The following is a 19,450-nucleotide window of genomic DNA, read 5'->3' as shown; positions in this document are numbered from 1 at the left end:
AGGGGCTGCCTTCTATGCTGAATTCTGGAACAACCCACCCACAGCTGGGCCCCTACAAGCTACCTTTCACCTCCACCTCATTTCCCATCACAGTTTCCCACCGTTTCCCTTGTTTCTATCGTTTCCAATCACAGTTTCCCTCATTTCCCATCACAGTTTCATAGTTCCCTCCCCAAACTCTCCATTCCACTGCCAGTTTATTTTTGGACAGATTTTTGCATTTCTCCCTCTACTGAGAAGATTGAGACATAGTTTATTTCCCCGAATGCCAGAGAAAGTGACAGAAAAATGCCAGGGATGCATAATCTTCTGCATTGACCTGTTGATACCAAACTTCTCCAGTTACCATCTCCTGTAAGCCTGATTCTTAAATAAATGTGGGTGAACACCCCCTTGGAGTGTAAATGGATCTTTGATTTCATCTGTGAACCCATATGGCAGATGGAGGCTAAGGAAGAGACCTGGATGTGGGGTGCACACGTGTGGAGCTGTTCCCACCTGAAGCTGGATATTAGCCAGGTGGCCTCATACTGCCCACAAGGTACGGCACAACAGGTCCTGCAATTGCTTGTCTCTTCCATTTTACCCAACACCTCTAGGGCCATGGCTAAGCCTTCGTTGTAATCCTGCCTAGTGGTCAGTGAAGGGCTGAGGCCTGACAGCCCCCAGAAAGGGCCACTGGTTGGGAACAGCATGAGGAGGCTCCCACATCTCATCCTTGCTCAGCCCAGGAGCCTTCAAACCAGAGTGTGCTCTACCACTTGTCTCATGTTCTGATGTCACTCCTGCTTAGACTTGTATCTTGGTTTCTTCTCCTCTGTTCCTGCTATAACCAATTTGCCCTCACATTCAGTGCACTGCTTCAAGATCAAAATAGCAGAAACTCTCTACACCTCCCTACTGTAGGGGCCCCATATGTGCAGGACTGTCATCTCTAGTGCTTGGCACATGTGGACACACAATAAATATTTGTTAAATGAATACACTCAGGAACTATTAATTGCTTGCTTCTGGTAGAGTTCTACAATAGTTCTGCTTATTTTTATGTGCATCAAAATGGATCTTCAATCATTCTTTAAAAATGTTTTTAATGGAGTCCAACTATACCATGAGGTGGTATTTGACAGAGGACTCATGAGTCCCAGGACCACCAGGAAGCTTTTTTCCTTAAGACTATGGCATCTTAAACAACTAGGGAGGTGGTGAGGGCTAGCTGTTGGAAAGCAGAACTAAGCACCATCAGATCCAACTCCAACTCCTGGCTTCACCAATAGCTGTATGATCTTCAGTGAGTTTCTTTTTCCTACTTTGCTACATCCAAAAATGTTGTTAATCCTCCTCACTAACCAATTCTCAAGTTTTATCATACATTTACCTTCAATCTTGAAATTTCTAAGCTCTCTTAAAAGGAAAAAAACAACTATATAAATAAATACAAAGTTTAATTGTTGAGCTTATTCGATCCCCTTGAAGATCAAGATAAATCTCCTATGCGACAGCTAGCTGAGAAGGATGAACATATTCTTAAGTAAGGTAGGACATTCAAGGTGCAGCCAAGGAATGAACTAGTTCATCGAAGTGTGTGTCTGCATGTTTTGGAATATGTACACACACGTGTGCTCCAGACCAGTGCTCCTCCAATGTGCACACAAATCCAGTGGGGACCTTGTTAAAATGCACACTGTGACTCACAGGTCCAAAGGAGGGCCCAGGAGTCTACATTTCGACCAAGCTGCCAGTGATGCTGATGAGTAGCAAGGGCATCACTTGTGACATTAAAAATATCTAAGAACATCAGTGAGTCCAGGCTCATATTGGTGTTTTTGTTTGCCGGGAGTTTTACTTTCTATTATTAAACCAACCTTTTAAGTAAAAACAAAGCACCTATTAATCTGTATAATGATCCAGATTTATTTCCTTAAGGTGATCACATCCTCTGAATTCTAGTCAACACTGACCTGATCTTGTTCTGGGAGTCCAGTGTCTGGAGTTGGGCTAGCAAGTTGACTTTCGCCAATCAGAGAGACGGCAGGGACAGCTACCACCTGTCAGGGCAACACCTGCCTCTTTTCAATCCTCAAAGCAGCCCCCTTCTTTTAGAAACCCAAGCCTTTGTAAAACCAGCATCCCAATCCCAACATCCATCTTTGGTCTCCAATTCCACAGTAAATGGTGTAAGCCCCCGACATCTGCCTGATGCTGCAAGCTCAATGGGGAGCCTCTGAGGCCCCATCAATTCTGTTTTCTAACTGCTTGAAACTGTTCCGTAAGGGCCAAGCTCCAGGCACCGTATTTCTGCCAGTCCCACCACAGGCCTGTCCCACTCATGATCCAGTGAGGTTTCAGTCTGGTCCATGTACATTCGGGGAAAGGATGCTTGGGGTCTGACATTATTTGTCCTAGAGCTGGAGGCTGTGTGAAATTAGAAAGATGTTGATAAGCAGGAAAGAGAAGGGGAGGAACCTCACACCAAAAAGGTGTCCAGCCAGTGTGCCTGTCATCGGCAAAACGAGCCAGGAATGCCCAGCGACAGGGAATGTCTGAAACATCCCATGCAAGCCCACTCCAGCTAAGATGGCTAGCCTGAGCCCTGACTCGGTGGCTCATTACCGATTTCTCCGGGAACATGTTTGCCGTGGAAGCTGAAGCAGGCGGTGACATTCAGGCAGTTCACGGGCTGCTGTCCATCGTGACACTGAGGCGCTGTGATGTTGATGGAGCCTGGAAGGAAGATGGAGACATCCACCGTAATGACGGGTCTCGCTCTGCAGGACGAGAGAGTGGGGTGACTTAGTGGTGGCAAGGAGCAGCTCTCAGAACCAAACAAGAACTATACCGACAGCACAAATCCTAGGCCTTCAACGCAGCCTTTATTTAAAGTAGGAAATAACCCAAGAGAGAAGGGCCGGTGTGTTCTCTAAGTACTTTCTCTGGTTTTAGAAGTGGCACATTGCCTAATAAATTAATGGTTAGCTTCCCAATAATAAAGGCAAGTTAGTTGTTAATAAAGCACATCTGGTTAAAGCCATAAACAGACCTCCAGATGCTGCATGATTATTTAAAATTTTACCAATTAAATACCAAATTCCATTTTGTTAGGGAGACAGGAATATATCTAAGCAGAGTTCCATGACTCGAGCAATGGATATACACTCAGGGATTTGCCCACAGCATCCACTGTCATTATAAGCATGAGCTGCAAAGTTCCAGGCCCATCTGGTCAGGCAAATCTCCTCCTTCACTTACTCCCATCAGTTCATTGGTATTTTTCTAAAAGAATTTGATTAATAGGGTCCCAACTTGTAAGAGCAAAGCACTTCAGAGCAAAAGAAATCAACACACCCAACCTCAGGACCAAGTGAAACCTGATGAACATCCACACTCTCCTCCCTGGCATGGACCAGCCCCCAGCACTTGATAGATGGAAAGTATCTGTGGGCTCCCCTGGGGCATCCAATAAAAGCTAAGAGTCAATCACACCATTCTGCTCTCACTGCAAACATCTGCTGTACCTCAGCTGTGGCTTAACCTTCTCCCCTCCAGGCCTCACAAAGAGACCCTTTTACCCATAAGGATCCCTGGCCTTCACGCTGCTGGGGTGACATAACAAGATTAGGGGGCATTATCAGCTTGAGAACAATGACGTCCCTTGTGTGTGATGCTCCCTCCAAGAGAGCCCAGGGTGACAGGGTGGATGGGAGAAGAATGCATTAAGAAAAACCTGGGTGACAAAAGGAAGTGAGGACACACACAGCACAGATGGGGCGAGGGGACTCCACTGCTGCCAACACTGCCGGGAGATGGGGTCAGTGGAAGGGCAGAGGTGACAGGTACAGTGGAATTGTGGGACTTGCAGAGCAAATCCAGCTGTAGGATAAACAGAAGTCAAACAACAGCACTGCCCAAAAGAAATCCAATGTACTGGCCTTTCCATTTTCTTCTGGGTTCATTCCCAGAAGATGCTAGAAGTGAGAAAGTGGATAGTCTCCCCAGACCAACGTGATTGTATAGATGTCAGTGGACACTCTACAAAGCCCTGCTGGAATGCGTCACCCCCGAGGCTTTCCCTGGTGCCCCTGGCAGCTGGGCCTCCTCGCTCTCTGTGGTCCCAGCTTGGTACACATGCCTCTGGCTGCCATTTACTAAAGGGAATCCTCATAGTCTGTTTCCAAACCTGCCCCACCAGCCTGCAGCACCGCCAAGGGCTGGGATCCTGGCGAATTCATCCTCAAGATCCCAGGATAAGGGATGTGTGAAAATTCTTGTTAAATCCTTGCAAATTTACTCCAGCCCTGGGGACTGAAAACCACAGGAGTGCTTCAAGCCTCACAAATGGACAGAGACAACAGGGAGAACCAGCGTCCACCCTGCCCGGTCCCTGACCTGCCTGGTCATCCCACGGAGGAAAAGCCCAGCCTGTCCCATCATAGCTAGGGGCCACCTCATCAGGGAGGAGCCTGAGTCCTCCCTTCATGGGACAGCTCTGCATAAGGTGGTGAGGAAGGCAGGAAACAAGCAGGAAGAGTCCAAGCGGAATGAGCCGGAGGTTGTGAGGACAGAATCCTTTGAAACAGCCGGCAGGGACCTCACAGCTACATCTCCTTCCAACATCTGTCAGATCAGTTCCCTCAAACCTTTTTGTTTCAACTCCGAGTATTGTTTTTGGATGAAGAAAAGCCCAGAAATCTTTCATAGGCCTCCCTGATCACTTCCTGCAGCCTCCAGTGGCAGAGCACCAGGCGCCTGTCACCCGAACACAGGACCTGCCCCCGAGCTGATCCCAGAGGCGCAAACTTCCCGAGGGCAGAGCCAGGGCCTGCCCCTCCCCTGGGGCCGGGGAGGCTAGTTGCACGGTGTCTGCAAATGTGCCAGCCTCTGAGACAAAAGCAAAGGCGCACCCAAGGGCAGCACAGCAAGTGCTTTCAAAACTTTTTTTTTTTTTTTTTTTTTGGAAGCTGAAATACTTCTTTCTGAAGGCTGACAGTGCAAAGCCTGATATTTCATTTCCAGGTAAATAATAAAACCGGTCGGGATGCCCTTTGACACAATGTTGCTCAAGTTGCCCTGGCCTTTTGCAAGATTAGTGCTGCTTATAGGGCAAAGACAGGTGGACAGGTAAACAGCCTGCAGGCTTGGTGACATTGTTAAGTGACTAAGCCGGCCATCCTAAGTAGAGGAGCATCTGTATTGTTATCTCGTTTAGCAGAGGAGAATCCTGAAACAGAAAAGTCATCGGACTTGATCAGGAAAGTCACCTAACCTAGTAAGAGAGAGTCGGAGTTTGAATCCTGGCCCCCAAGTTCACATTCAGCCTCAAGGCTATTCTGTGTCTTTAACAATTCAATATTTAGCATTACCTGGAGGTTGGCTGGTTCCCTTAGAAGTTACTAAACCCCCATTCATGGGGCACCTCACTCAAAAAGAAGCTATGTGGCCAGGCACAGAGGCTCACGCCTGTAATCCTAGCATTCTGGGAGGCTGAGGCAGGAGGATTGCTTGAGTTCAGGGGTTCAAGACCACTCTGCATAAGAGCAAGACCCCATCTCTACCAAAAAACAGAAAAAATCAGCCGGGTGTAGTGGTGCACACCTGTAGTCCCAGCTACTCGGGAGACTGAGGCGGGAAGATTGCTTGAGCTCAGAAGTTTGAGGTTGCAGCAGGCTATGATGATGCCACTGCACTCTAGCCTAGGTGACAGAGCAAGATCCTGTCTCAAGGGGGAAAGAGAGAGAAAAAAAAAAAGAGGCTTTGTGATCCAGCAGTGGAGATGCAAAAGAAGGCACTGATGAAGAAGAATCTGGGATGTGAAACTACATGGCCTCTGGGCTCCCTTCCAGCTCTAAGATCCTACTAGTCTATTTTAGAAAGTTCTGCCATAGGGTTATTAACAAAACCTAAGAGTTGGCTCCCACTCCAAAGTGTAACTCTGCCTCCTGTGACTCATCCAGCCAGAAATACTTGGACATGGCTCATGGGTGGTGATGGCGGCCCACTGGCCCGTGTGCGAGAGGTCCAGACTGCACGGGCGTCAGCGAGCTCTGGGCCGGAGCTCATGTCCCTCGCTTCTGCTGCCAACAGGGAATGACATGTGTCCAGTGGGCAGGAGGCTCCCAGTCTCCAGGGAGTTGAGGACCCACTGGAGGGGAGGATGCAAGGTGTGAGAACGGAGAGAGAGGACGGACAGCCCCTTTGAGTGTCATGGTACCCACAGGAAAAGATGATGATCGTATGGCACATGAACGAAGGGGCTGTTCTTGGCGGAAGGAAAACAGCTCTAGGGCTTAGGAGCTAGGCCACCCCAAACCCTGCCCAGAAGCTCCAGCGATGCCATCATCTCACACCAGCTAGAAATTCTGGGATAGAGGATAAGAATGAGAAAATAAAGGTAGCCTTCCCTTTTACTGAGCACCTCCAGCCTGCAAGGAACAAAAGAGATGGAAGAGCTGACTAAAGGTGAGTAACTCACCAGTGCTTCCCCCACCAAATTCCATCCCTCACCCATGAGGAACCCAACCCAAGCAGCAAGAGTGATGCAACTCACCTTAGAAGAACCACACTGTCCGACATGAAGGCTCCAACAGTGACATCTGAAAACAAGAAGTTCATAGTGTTCAGAAACTTGCTGAAACATGTGCCCACCCACCCCCTTAGAGCAAGGTGTTCTACAGGGATGGAGGCCAGGCCCTGAGGTCAGAAAGCCCCCTGACAGCCACTGTCTCGGCTATATAACGGATTTGTGAGAATGAGAGCCACACTGTCCCACAGAGCCGACAATCGCCATTATTGGCTATTGAGGCCTTGAAAATGTGGCTGGTCTGAATTGTGCTGTAAGTGTAAAATATACACCAGATTTCAAAGACCTAGAACAGAAAACCAGTAACTATTTCATTAATAATTTTTATATTGCTTATATGTTGGCTATATTGGGCTAAATAAAACAGCACTCAAATTAACTTCACTTATTTCTTACCTTTTTTATGTGGTTACTAAAATATTTTAAATTACATATGTGGCTCATATGACATCCCTTTTGACATCAGTGAATTACAGAGAGGGATACCTAGAATTAAATGACTCTTGGAAAATGCTCTAGGTTCTGTAGAACAAGAAATCATCACCTCCAGCCCTTACTCTCTGTGACCCCAGAGAATCTCATAGTGTCCTTGTCTGTAAAGTGGAGATAATTATCCCTAGTGCTTTCTTTAAAAGTTGCCAATATTTTTTCATAATATTTAAATCAGAAAATAGTTATTATCCATTAATATTGAGTACTTATTAAATATTTATTAGATATATGAAATCAGATATTTAAATTAGAAAATCCATGAAAAGTACTTGGTAAACCATAGACAAAGACACTTATTTAGCTAGTAATGTTTATTCCTAAACGACTTTAATTTAAGAAGTATTCACTCATCCAGCTGTTTGTTGTTGGAGAAAGGAGAGAAAGGAAAGCGCGAGGAGCCGCAGCCGCCACCAGCACAGCCGAGCCAGCACCGAGAGGATCCCCGGGCCGCCGCCCCCTCCCTGCTTCCCGCCGCCGGCCTCCCGTGTCCTCGGACCTGTTCCCACAATCAGTTAAAACATGGTGGATTATTATGAAGTCCTAGGCGTGCAGAGACATGCCTCAGCCGAGGATATTAAAAAGGCGTATCGAAAACTGGCACTGAAGTGGCACCCGGATAAAAACCCTGAGAATAAGGAAGAAGCAGAGAGAAAATTCAAACAAGTAGCCGAGGCGTATGAGGTGTTATCAGATGCTAAGAAACGGGACATCTATGACAAGTACGGCAAAGAAGGATTAAATGGTGGCGGAGGAGGTGGAAGTCATTTAGACAATCCATTTGAGTTTGGCTTCACATTCCGTAACCCAGATGACGTCTTCAGGGAATTTTTTGGCGGAAGGGACCCATTTTCATTTGACTTCTTTGAAGACTCATTTGAGGACTTTTTTGGGAATCGGAGGGGTCCCCGAGGAAGCAGAAACCGAGGAACAGGGTCGTTTTTCTCTGCCTTCGCTGGATTTCCATCTTTTGGAGGTGGATTTTCTTCTTTTGATACAGGATTTACTTCATTCGGGTCACTAGGTCATGGGGGCCTCACTTCGTTCTCTTCCACATCATTTGGTGGTGGTGGTGGGATGGGCAACTTCAAGTCTGTGTCAACTTCTACCAAGATAGTTAATGGCAGAAAGATCACCACAAAGAGAATTGTCGAGAATGGTCAAGAAAGAGTAGAAATTGAAGAAGACGGCCAGTTAAAGTCCTTAACAATAAATGGTAAGGAGCAGCTGCTGCGCTTGGATAACAAGTAATTCAACGCACGCGCTTAACAGAAATGTTAACTATAACAAGCACCATTTGAGGATTAACAGGAACTTTTTTTTGAAGATTTCAAACGAACTCGACTTTGAGTATCACTGTACCTAAGTATTTATAAACCGCCCATTGGAGCCGTGTTTGTCATAGACTTTTGAGTTTATTGTTGGGACCACATAATAGGACCATTTTTTTGTCTTTAAAATTGTTGTAAATCTCTGTATGCACTTTGCTTTTTTTATTAAACGGTATTCAAGGTGAGCCTTGACTCTTTGGTAGTGGTAGAACGAGATTGTACACTAACACCAGCATGGACCTGCTTTCCCATTGTGTCTGAAACGTGAGCCAAGTAGTGTCAGCCTGCTGTGAAGTTAACCTTGCCAGGACGAATCTTCTACAGAAATAATTTCAATTTTTTTCAGTATTTAGTAATGAAAGATATTAGTGCATTAATGGTAATACATTTCTGGTTTACTATAAATTAAGGATGTTTTCTAGTTGTGCATGAATGCTGGCAACTTAGTAAGTTTTGACAATTGTTTAAATATGTAATGTTAAGCTTAGGTTTAAAAAGTAAAGCTGGTAAACTGGGTCTTTGTCATTTGCTTTTAAAAAAAAAAAAAAGAAAATAAATGCGAATGTGTTTGGTGCATTCTTTCTTGAGTGGGATCTGTGGCCTTCTTGTGTCTGTGTGTGATTCTGTGCTGGGCTTCCAGTGTCCCTTTACCAGCCTTTCGTTCTGTTCCTGGGGGATGCCGCACTCCAGTCACGCGTAGACATTTTCCTCAGTGTATTGGGAGAGTGTATGGAGATGTTCACATTATTAAGTAATGATTTAGCAGTTTATTGAACATTTTATTACGGTAACATTTCTATGGGGGAGGGAAGAAATAGTTATATAACTTTTTCATTCTCAAAAGTATGTTCTAATTTTTTAGGATATGTTTGATGTAAGATCACTTACGGACAATATGCTTCGAAAGTCATGGAATGATTTAGGTGTGAGCAAAAATAAAGGAATTTCTTTTGTTTCTCAATCTGTAATCTTTTGTGATCGCCATTGGTAACTAGGATTCCAGCCTTAAAGAATATTAAACTAGACTTGGATTGCAAAAAAAAAAAAAAAAAAAAAAAAGAAGTATTCACTCATCCAATAAGCATTCTTTCCCCCCTTATATAAATTCCTTAGCCCTGGGGTTCCCATTATTACTTCACAGAACCAAGTATCTGAGTCCAAGAGAGTCTGAATCTGTATGTCACCAAACGTACAAAGCATCTATGCAATGCCCTCATTAAGGAAAAACAAATAGCAAATCCATGAATTGTAGTGTTCTTAAAATGTCTATACTTTGGTGTGTTTACTAATTTTGTTCTTCTTCAAGAGTCCTTTTTCATTAACTGCATGTTTGAAATTTTAAAAATCTGACGAATCTGTCATTTCTCTTAGGAAAATACAAGGTAAGAAATTCAGATCTGTTGTGAAATGTAAGCCCCCTGCTCATCATGCATTTATAGGGAAGCAGCTGAACCTCTGGGAAGCCTAGGTCCCCATCCCATTGGCAGGCTCTGGCCAGTCCCATACCTTTTCTAAAGGTCAGCATCCTCACCTGCAAAGTGGGGAAAAGTCCCCATCACTACCTACCTACTGGGGTCATCATGGGATGCACATTGCATGCGGAAGCTTTTGCATACATTAACGCGCTAGACCCATATAGGGTATCATTTGGGGATGGCCAAACATTGCCCAGAACAAGGAGAACTGCTTTCTCAAACTTAAAAAGACCCCTGAGGGGCTACCCTGGGACAAAAGCTTCAACTCTCGACTCCCACTTCTACTCCTAGCTCCATGAAGTCTCAAGGAGTGTTCAAAATTCTTGTCTGTCTGAAACTACAAAAATTGGTGTCCTCAAACAGGGTTGCATTGGTTTTGTTTTCAGATTTTCAGTGGAAAGAATTATTTTCTCAAAAGCAAGATAACTACATATTCAGGAAAACATTTTCTAAATTCCATAATGCTTCTGGAGTTTTTCAGATTCTTACCTTTGTTTCCTCACCTTACTCTATCTTCAAATACCTGAAGAACCACTGCTTCTCCACCAAGTCAACTGACCTAAACCTGGTATGACTTGGGGTTGGGATTTGAAATCATATATTTCTATTCAATTAGCCTCAACCACCACAAGGCACTAATAACCCTGAAGATGAACCAGCCTTGAATGGTGAAGGTCTGTTTCATCCACGCACAAGAGGATGTGGTTTTCTTCCTACTGCAAATCTTTCTTGATAATTTTCCTTCGGGAGTGGCGTTGGGGGTAGGAAAGGTACCATTCCTTTTCCCTCTCAGGAGTAAAAAGCCTCTGAATATGGTTGAATATCAAGGAAAACATGAAGTTTCACTATTTATCCTTTTAAACATAGCCAATGCTTTTTTTTTCTTAATTTTTTTCCTTCATTTCTGCTGCCACAGAAATCACTATAAAAATCCACCCTCTTGGTGCTTAAACCCTTCAGAGTAGATCATTTTAAAACTCCAAAATAAACTTCCACCACACTATATTCACCTTAAAATCAAATGCCAGGCAAAAACATCCCATTCTATTGTGTGAATTTTCCCAATCCTAAATGGATGTAACGATTGCTAACCAGACTGGAAATTATCCTGCCTCCCGCATTGATCTCCATTTATTTCATGCGCCTTTAGAAAAACAACAGCTTACCAGGATAGCCATTTCCATCCATATCAATGCCTCCTGATATGGACTGGCCAAACATCCGTAGAACTGGATTTATCTTCCGTCCAAACAATTTCTGAAACAAATAGGGAAATGGAGTTACCAGAAAGGACCACAGTCGCAAATAAGAACTGTGACTGTTTCATTCCAGCTTCCTTAGGACATTTGGTCTTAAAGTTGTTGGAAGTAAAAAAACAAAAAAAAAAAAACAAAAAAAAAACAAACATGATCGATCCTAATTTGATCAGAGAGTCTTTAGCAGGCAGTTTAAGACCACACACTCCTTTATTATTACTTGTCTTAGCCAAATGTCACCATTCGAAAAATTTTCTAAGTTCACTGTGAATGAAAAATCCACCTAGACTAAGTATCATGATGTTTTGACATGTTGAAGTTCAAAATTCCATTGCTAATGAAGGTTCTGTTTTGTTTTTATACAGGTATAGCTGGCTAAAATTCTAAGAACATAATTACCTCATATCTCTCTGCCCAAATACATACTAAATATTTAACACTCCTCTCCTAAGAGGCACACATTAAAGAGTCTTTCCCTAGATGGACAGGTTAATTACCAAGTCTAGATGGAAAAACTGGCCACATGGGAACCGCCTACCATCCAGCCAACTAGAAGATCTACTCCTAAGCTCCACAGAAAGGATTAAATCATTTTACCTAGTAAATCTAGAACTCTGTGGTTCTGAACCTTCTATAAACTATAGGAAAGCTGCCCCCCTCCATAAAAGGCAGCCCCTCAACCAACCAGTCAGAGGACACGACTCTACTATCATGGGACACACTGGCATCTATGCTTGCTTTTGTATTTATATACATATATATATATATATATATATTTTAATATTTAAAAATATTAGAGATGGGGGTCTCGCTATGTTGCCCAGGCTGGACTAGAACTCCTCAGCTCAAGTGATCCTATCTCCTCTGCCTCCTGAGTCGCTGGGACTACAGGTGCGCACCACCGCACCCAGCCATGCATGTTATTTATTCATCATTAAGTTCGTCAAGTGCCAACGCAGGCAGCTTTGGTTCAAGAACAGCTGTTATACAAACTGCCTCCGTCACAGTGAAGCTGTGCATCGATGTTCCTGTGCACAGTTTCTCACGAAGATGCTGAACTTTCTGAGCTGAAGAAGTCCCATCCTCCGGGATCTGACTCGCTCCCTCTCCCTTTATCTGCAGAGTCTCTGTGGGAAGGCTTACTCTTGTTGCGGCATCAGGGGGTAAGAAGAATGCTTTGTTTTCATGTCTTGTAGCAAAAACCCACACCAGAACGAGGCTAACACACATCCAGGAGCTTACTCTGACTTTCCTTATCCTTTTCCTTACTGAGTCATCCTGCAGAGAAGTCACGAGGGCAGGGAGGGGGAGTTTCCACAGGATCTACAGATGGAGATGCCAAGGGTGTCCCTGCCCCCAGCAGCTGATAACTGCAAATAACCCTTCCAGAAGTGATCAGAGGGGGCCGCCTGCCATCTTCAGCTAAGCCATCCAACAGGAAATGTGAAAGCATCAAAGTACAAATCAGAACACTGTAGGAAACGCTGAAGAAATGTTTCTTGCTAACAGGCAAAGCACCACCTCCCACATGGCTCTGTCTAAACAAGCATACATGTATGTCTGCATATTTCTTAAAAGCCGTGCTTTAAAGCAGACCATCCCAGCTCTGAAATCCAAGACACCCTAGCAGCAGTGTGCCCTGGGTCTGCGTTTCTAAGGGCTGCTGCGGCAGGGACCAGGAGGAGAGAGAAGGGGTGGTCCATCTGGGGGTGGCGATGTAGGCTTAAGTTATCCCACAGACATCTGCAGGCCATTATGCTATAAAGCCATGAAGATAAGTCTGCTCGGTGCTAATAACCCTAAATGAAAACCAGGAGCCTTGGAAAACCTCTGCTTGACCATGTTTATACGCAGTGTCCTTTACAGAGGAAGAAGGATCACAGGGGCCGCCGTCGCATGCCTAGAGGGCTCTCGAGTTGAGAAAGGCACGCTAAGATCTTAAAATCAACACTTTCCATGGTAAACTCGAGAAAGAGGAACGAGTTAAAGAGTAACGTGGAAGAAGTTTGGGCACTGATCTCACAATTTACCCAGCAGAAATAATACCAATCTGGGCCAAAGAAAAGTGATTGCATTGCCCAGCGTTGTTTCTGATTTCTTCCTCTACTTCACCCACACAATGCAGCTCTGTCCAGGGCCTGGGTCTGGAAGAATCTGTCATTAAAGGATTTTTTATTTTCCTTTTAAATCACTGACCTTATCATACACATATTAGCAGTTCAGAAAAGTATAATCATAGTTCTTTTTCTTTTTTTTTTTTTTAAAGAGCCCAAAACCACTTCTCTTTGTCAAAGCTAACGAGCCAGCGTGTGTGCTGACAAGGCAGGCCAGTCCAGCTGCTGCCCTGCTTCCTACCGAAGGCACTGCACGCTAACCACAAAACTTACACGCGGTGCTCTGTGGCGATTCCACCCAGCAACAGAACAAAACACTGGAGGGCCCCAGGAGGAGGGGAAGCAGGGTTTCTCACAGGTTGCCTCTCTGTGTGATTGGCTTCCGAGGTCCAGGAAAACAAGCTTCCCGGAGGATGCATGGAGAATGACCCTGACCACTGCCCGAGCACGGGGCTCCTTGGATGACTTTCAGCTTGTCACACTGGGAACAGCATCCCTGACCCAGCCTGGGGCAGCTCGTGACTCGGATGTGACCCCCAAACTGTGCCCAAAGTCCTCTTCCTCCTGCCATGTCGGCTGAATCACCTAAGAGTACACGAATCCCGATGTTAATTCATCTAATGAAAAGTAGAAATAAATAGTCTAAAGATAGTCTAGGTCAGGCGTCCTCAAACTACGGCCCACGGGCCACGTGCCGCCCACCTAGGACATTTATCCGGCCCACCGGGTGTTTTTGCCGCAGCTGCCTGTCCTGCTTAGCAGCCGACTCGTCCCAGGCCCACAGTGTGCACTCTCCAACGGTCTGAGGGACAGTGAACTGGCCCCCTGTTTAAAAAGTTTGAGGACCCCTGGGTCTAGGTAGATAAATGCTCCTCAGAGTATAGATGCCTCATGGCAAGATAAGTTTCCATATTCATAAATATTCCTACAGAACTTCCTTTTTCCAGTGTGTAGTTGAGGATGATGGTCAATGGTGAATGTTCTGGGCATCAGAATGGCAAAGTTTCCATGGCCATACTGCCACTGACTACACTGGCCAAGTTAAATACTGTAATTTCCTTGGGTCATAGTCACCTCATAGATAAAAGGTAGACAATAAACGTACCCATCTCATATGGTTGCTGTGAAGATTAAAGTAAGAAAAGGGCAGAGCAGGACACTCAAGAAACTGGCTTCCTCTTCCCAGCACCCCCCTGAGCACCTGTCTCCCACAGGTGAGTCACTGAGCTTGGCAGGGGCGCAGCAGAGAGCGAGCCTGAAGCGCAACTGGCGACAAACCAACCCTCAACCCTTAATTAGCTGCCTCATATCTACTGTAAGAGGGATGATTATAAATATTAATATATAAGTTGTACTTACATTTACATACTGCCTCTAAGAATTGAAATATAAATACATACACATAAATGTGGGTAGGAACTGGTGAGTGCATCATAAGTGTTCAATAAGTAAGTATTTATTGACTGGAAACGCCTCAATGTGTGCTCAGTCCCTTTCTGTCACTGACCCACTGGGAGAAAGACGCAAGCCAGCACTACTCCACACAGACATCCACAAATATCCTGACGATGCTTCTGTCGAGAGCATGACTTCCTCTTTTCCCATGGGCTGGGCCTGACACCATCAGCAAGATTGAACACCAAGCTGATACGGCAAAAGCCAGAACTCCCCACTTCCACGTTCCCAAGCCTGGGGCACAAGGCCCAAGCTTTGACCAGCTGCTGGTTTTGATACCAATTGCAGCAACAGCCCATGATAACTTTCAGGCCCCTCCCCTGTCGACTGCTCTCTCGAGATTATATTGTAAAACATATTCTTCTGGCTTAGCACAGATGGTTGACAAAGGAGGGACCAAAGAGAGAAATCTCCCTCTGTCTTCTTAAATAAATAGCTCCTAACTCTGGGTGAGATTTGGATATTAGCTTTTATAGGCAGAATGCATCCCTAAATGTAAGCAAACTCAGAATTCTAAGAATACTTTTTAGTAGTTAATAAGTAATAGCAATTGTTTGTGTCTTTCACTAAAGGGTACAAAAGCTGAAAACAAGAACAATGCTGTGTCTTCCTTGGTACCAAGGCATGGTGTGTAGCGAAGGTTCCATACGTGTTTGTTGCACAAATGTGTGAACAAGTAGTTACCGCACCACCCCCACACCAATTACCATTGAGTACTGGGGGACGATTCCCCCGGCGTCACCGTGATAGATGTAGACTGCCCCCGCGAAGTCATCCTCCTTGGGTGCGCCAATGGCCACATCTAACAGGAGAAAAATAGCTATGGGTTAGAAAAGCCACATAGAATAATATAAGTTCAGCTTCCCTAATTCCAGTTATCATATCTGAGGCTCTGGACACCAGAAATTCTTGCCTACTGATTGCTCAAGCATTAAATTAGGTATATGATCTCTTAGCCGGAAAAAAAAAAGTTAAAATACTACACAGAAGCTGAGAAGAATTTAGTTCCAGAAAAGTTTCTGCCTCATCCTCATAAGAAAAACAACTGACCCATCCAATCAAAGAAACACATATACAGACTACTCACCCTAATTTCTGTCCATCAGAGAGAGGAATTCCATAGACCTGAGGTCCCCAACCCCTGGGCCATGGACCAGTACCAGTCCATGGCCTGTTAGGAACTGGGCCACACAGCAGGTGGTGAGCGAGCGGGTGAAGCTTCATCCGTATTTACAGCCACTTCCCATCACTCGCTTCACCACCTGAGCTCCGCCTCCCATCAGATCAGCAGCAGCATTAGATTCTCATAGGAGTGTGAACCCTGCTATAAACTGCACATACGAGGGATCTAGGTTGTGCGCCCCTTATGAGAATCTAATGCCTGATGATCCGAGGTGGAGCTGAGGCGGTGATGCTAGCACCAAGGAGCAGCTGCAAAATCATCCTGAAACCATCTCCCTCCGCTTCTCACCCCCCACCCCTGGAAAAACCGTCCTCCATAAAACTGGACCCTGGTGCTAAAAAGGTTGGGGACCAACCTTTAGACAACCTGTAGACAATGGTTACTGCATAACTCAGAAAGTCCACTCTATTCCTGGATAACGGAAATGTACAGAACGGCATTCACTTCACCAAAAAGAATCCACATTACTCTCACAAATTGACATCTCCTGGAACAAGCCTACATCTTCCTTACTTTTTCCCCTCTGCTTCTAACAAAAGTCACGTGTCTACAGAAGTGAGGTCTGGGGTAAGGAGCATGATGCACCCACATGACCTGGAGATGGAGGTCCCCTCTCTCTGAATGAAGCCCTCTGCAGCCAGTGGCACGAGGCATCAAAGGAGCCTGATGCCTGGGTGGGCAAGAGCTGTCCCCCCAGCCACACGCCCTGGTGCTGTAGCTCCCCTGAGTCCCAGCATCTATCTGTTACACATGCAGTGAGGGGAAGAGATATCGAACAGGCCAGGGAGAAAGGCCAAGAGGCTGTGAAGGACACTGCTGTCCAAACAGAACCGGACATTAGGTACATACGTCTCCAGCCCCTCTACACACACACACAAACTCAAAAGTCAAGCCAGCTGCCATCATGAGGGGAGGAAAGGTCCACTTCTCTCCTGATTCATTTCCCAGCAACAAGGTAGAGCATCATCAAGCATCAGAGGCTCAGACACAAAGAGTTTATAGCAGGAGGAAGCTAATTCAAACTTCTCTGCCACAAGAAGCCCCAAACGGACCAGCCCCAAGGTTTGCTTCCACTGCAGAAAGCAAAGAACACTGAGCTGATGAGAAGGGCTAATGCAGAAGCAAAACTGCAGTGGGCTCGGTGCTCAGCCCTGAGCGTCTACATGGAGAACATCTCTAAAGGTCGTTCTCTCTCGATGGCACATCAGCGGGCCTTCAGAGTGGGCCAGTAGATCCAGGCCCGCACCACTAGGGACGGGCAGTCAGAGGCAGGCTCTGAAGCAGGGCAGTGTGCTCCACCTGGACGGGCCCTGCGTGCCAGGAGCCAGCGAGCTCACCTGGGAACCCGTCGTCATCAAGGTCCCCTAGGCTGGCGATGCTCTCCCCAAAGTGTGCGTTGTAGGCACTATCCCCAGTCAGGGCCAGCTGCTCCTCCAGGGCTCCCTGGGAAACAGGATGGAGGGGGAAAAAAAAAAAGGAAAACAAAACAAAAACAAACAGAACAAAAAAAACAATAAAACACCAGAGCTCGGATGCCGCCCTCCTAGAGCACATCCATTGACAGGAAACACCTGGGCAGAATCACAGGACCCCAAACTTCTCTCTCTTGGTGGCACAAGTTTCTTTCACCTGTGCAGCAGGAAGGTCTCCAATAGCCTGAGATGCATTTTTGAGGGAAGGAGAATGTCATGTCGGCCAATGATTATTACCCTTCCCCCTCGTCCTAATACTGTAAACGAGCAAACCTACCTGTCCCCATAGTATGCACCGGCTTTCTTCACGGCACTTTTTTCCCCCAAAGTTGTTTTAAAAAGAATATACATCTTTCTATGTTTTTTCTCCTGTGCTTTTCAGTGCAAGTGTATAAAGCTGTTCTGCAAGGTGCACATATTAGTGATCTTGACAGAGGGAGTCGGAAAATTGAAACACCCAGCAGATCTTGGCCAGGGTGAGGGTGGCGGCACATATCACTGCACCTGTCATCACACGTGGCTCGGGGCTGCATTTCCTGAGCAACTCTAACCAAGGGAAGGAGGGGGGTCAGTGGTGTTTGGTGACAGGAAAAGTCAGTGGACTCTGGGGAAAGTCACACCCAGCTCTCCTCCCAGATCACTGACATGTGAATATCTGAGCGATATTATGACCCATCAAATACCCAGAAGCCATCCAAAGAGGGTCAGGCTTTTGTCAAGACCAAATCTTCTTTTTCACCATAAACAATCAATTTGCAACTTGAAAACAAAAAAGATATGATAATTTTCTTTTTTTTTGAACAATATACAAAGGATGAATGAGTTTATTAATTTTAAATCAGAGAGAGAGACTCATTTTCTAATAATTATGCATACATAATTAAAAGAAATTGAGTCAATGAGATCCCTACCCCCAAATACAAACACGTGTTAGTTTCTTCCTCTTAGCGTGGTGGGGAAGAGGAAACACCAGTAGCTAACTTCTCCTATGTACCATGCACTATGTATCCATCTCCTTGTTTAAATCATGAAATGACTCTATAAGGAAGGAGTGTCCTTAAGACCTTATGATTCTTCCCACTTTACAGATGAGGAAACTGAGCCGCCAATGTCAAGCTGTTTGTCCATGTCACACAGGCTAGGAAGTGGCAAAACCAAGATTCAAACTCAGGTCCCCTGGCTCCAAAATCATCATTTTTTTCTATTCCTCCACACTGCTTTCCAGTCTTTAATCAAATAGGCTAAGGTTCAACAGAAAAAAAGAATACCCTGGTACTTAGGGTAACCACATGCATTAAGATATATTTGTTGGGAGGGTGGGGTGTATGGGTGCCTCATGCCCAGAAGAATTCTGGGGGCATTTTATCACACTTCAAGAGCCCACCCACCGATTTAGACACACAGTCGGGCTGTTGGGCTCAACACCCACATTAAGTGTTCCAGTCTCTGCAAATATAATAGCAGAAAGCCACTGAATGCCCACTGCCCTCATCTATCTAAGGACCACCTCATTTCTCCCCAGGTCCTGCCCTGTCCCCCTTTCCCAGAATGTCAGTGGGGATACAGGCACCAAGAATTACTACAACAAGGACCAAGAAGCACCTTCCCAGAGTCTGCACACATCAGAAGCCGCACAAGGCTCTAACCCTCCCTGGCTCCCCCTTCACTGACTGCTCTTTCTTTCTGGCGTCTTCCGACCTAGTTACAGTTAGACACCACTGCCCTCTCCCAGTTGGAATAACTATAATAGCATCTTGGTCACTATGTAACAATATACTTTGATTTTTTTTTTATTATGAAAGTTGTATATTTTCATTATTTGGATGAAGATAAAATTAAAAATCTACCCAAGCACCAACACCGGGAGAGCTCTGTTCTCATGTTCCATGTTACTTAGCATATTTGTAAAGGTTGTTCATACACAGTTTTTATCCTGTTTTTTCGACGATTATCTCATAAGCATTTTTTCGCGTTGGCTAAAAGGTACCAGAATGCATTCATTGAATAATTTCCCTCTAGTTGAACACTCGACCTTCCAGATCCTGAAGACTCTGCTTTCTCTCTGGTCCACTGCTCCCCCCTGCCCCGGCTCCCCACCCAT

General features: G+C 45.4%; 2 protein-coding genes across 2 annotated transcripts in view; one reads left to right on the top strand and one right to left on the bottom strand.

Annotated features, from left to right (window-relative positions):
• ITGA9 (integrin subunit alpha 9) overlaps window positions 1-19,450 on the bottom strand; it is a 343,148-nt gene that overhangs the window by 261,902 nt on the left and 61,796 nt on the right. Inside the window, exons 10-14 of the mRNA XM_020285519.2 lie at window positions 17,215-17,320; window positions 15,402-15,496; window positions 11,036-11,126; window positions 6,542-6,587; window positions 2,611-2,765 (exon numbers count right to left, since the gene is read on the bottom strand). Coding sequence (XP_020141108.2) covers window positions 2,611-2,765; window positions 6,542-6,587; window positions 11,036-11,126; window positions 15,402-15,496; window positions 17,215-17,320 — 493 coding nt within the window. The remainder of the gene's footprint in view (window positions 1-2,610; window positions 2,766-6,541; window positions 6,588-11,035; window positions 11,127-15,401; window positions 15,497-17,214; window positions 17,321-19,450) is intronic.
• LOC142872906 (dnaJ homolog subfamily B member 6) lies at window positions 7,428-8,987 on the top strand. The gene has a single exon (XM_076006365.1). It carries the CDS (start codon window positions 7,586-7,588, stop codon window positions 8,312-8,314), a length of 729 nt encoding a protein of 242 aa, XP_075862480.1. The 5' UTR covers window positions 7,428-7,585; the 3' UTR covers window positions 8,315-8,987.

The sequence above is a fragment of the Microcebus murinus genome, chromosome 1, assembly GCF_040939455.1.
Source record: "Microcebus murinus isolate Inina chromosome 1, M.murinus_Inina_mat1.0, whole genome shotgun sequence".
In the NCBI taxonomy this organism is placed as follows: Eukaryota; Metazoa; Chordata; class Mammalia; order Primates; family Cheirogaleidae; genus Microcebus; species Microcebus murinus.
This window is presented reverse-complemented; position numbering and strand designations above follow the sequence as displayed.

Excerpts from the sequence above, each read along its gene's own strand:
- LOC142872906 (XM_076006365.1), top strand. The coding sequence starts at position 7,586 with ATGGTGGATTATTATGAAGTCCTAGGCGTGCAGAGACATGCCTCAGCC.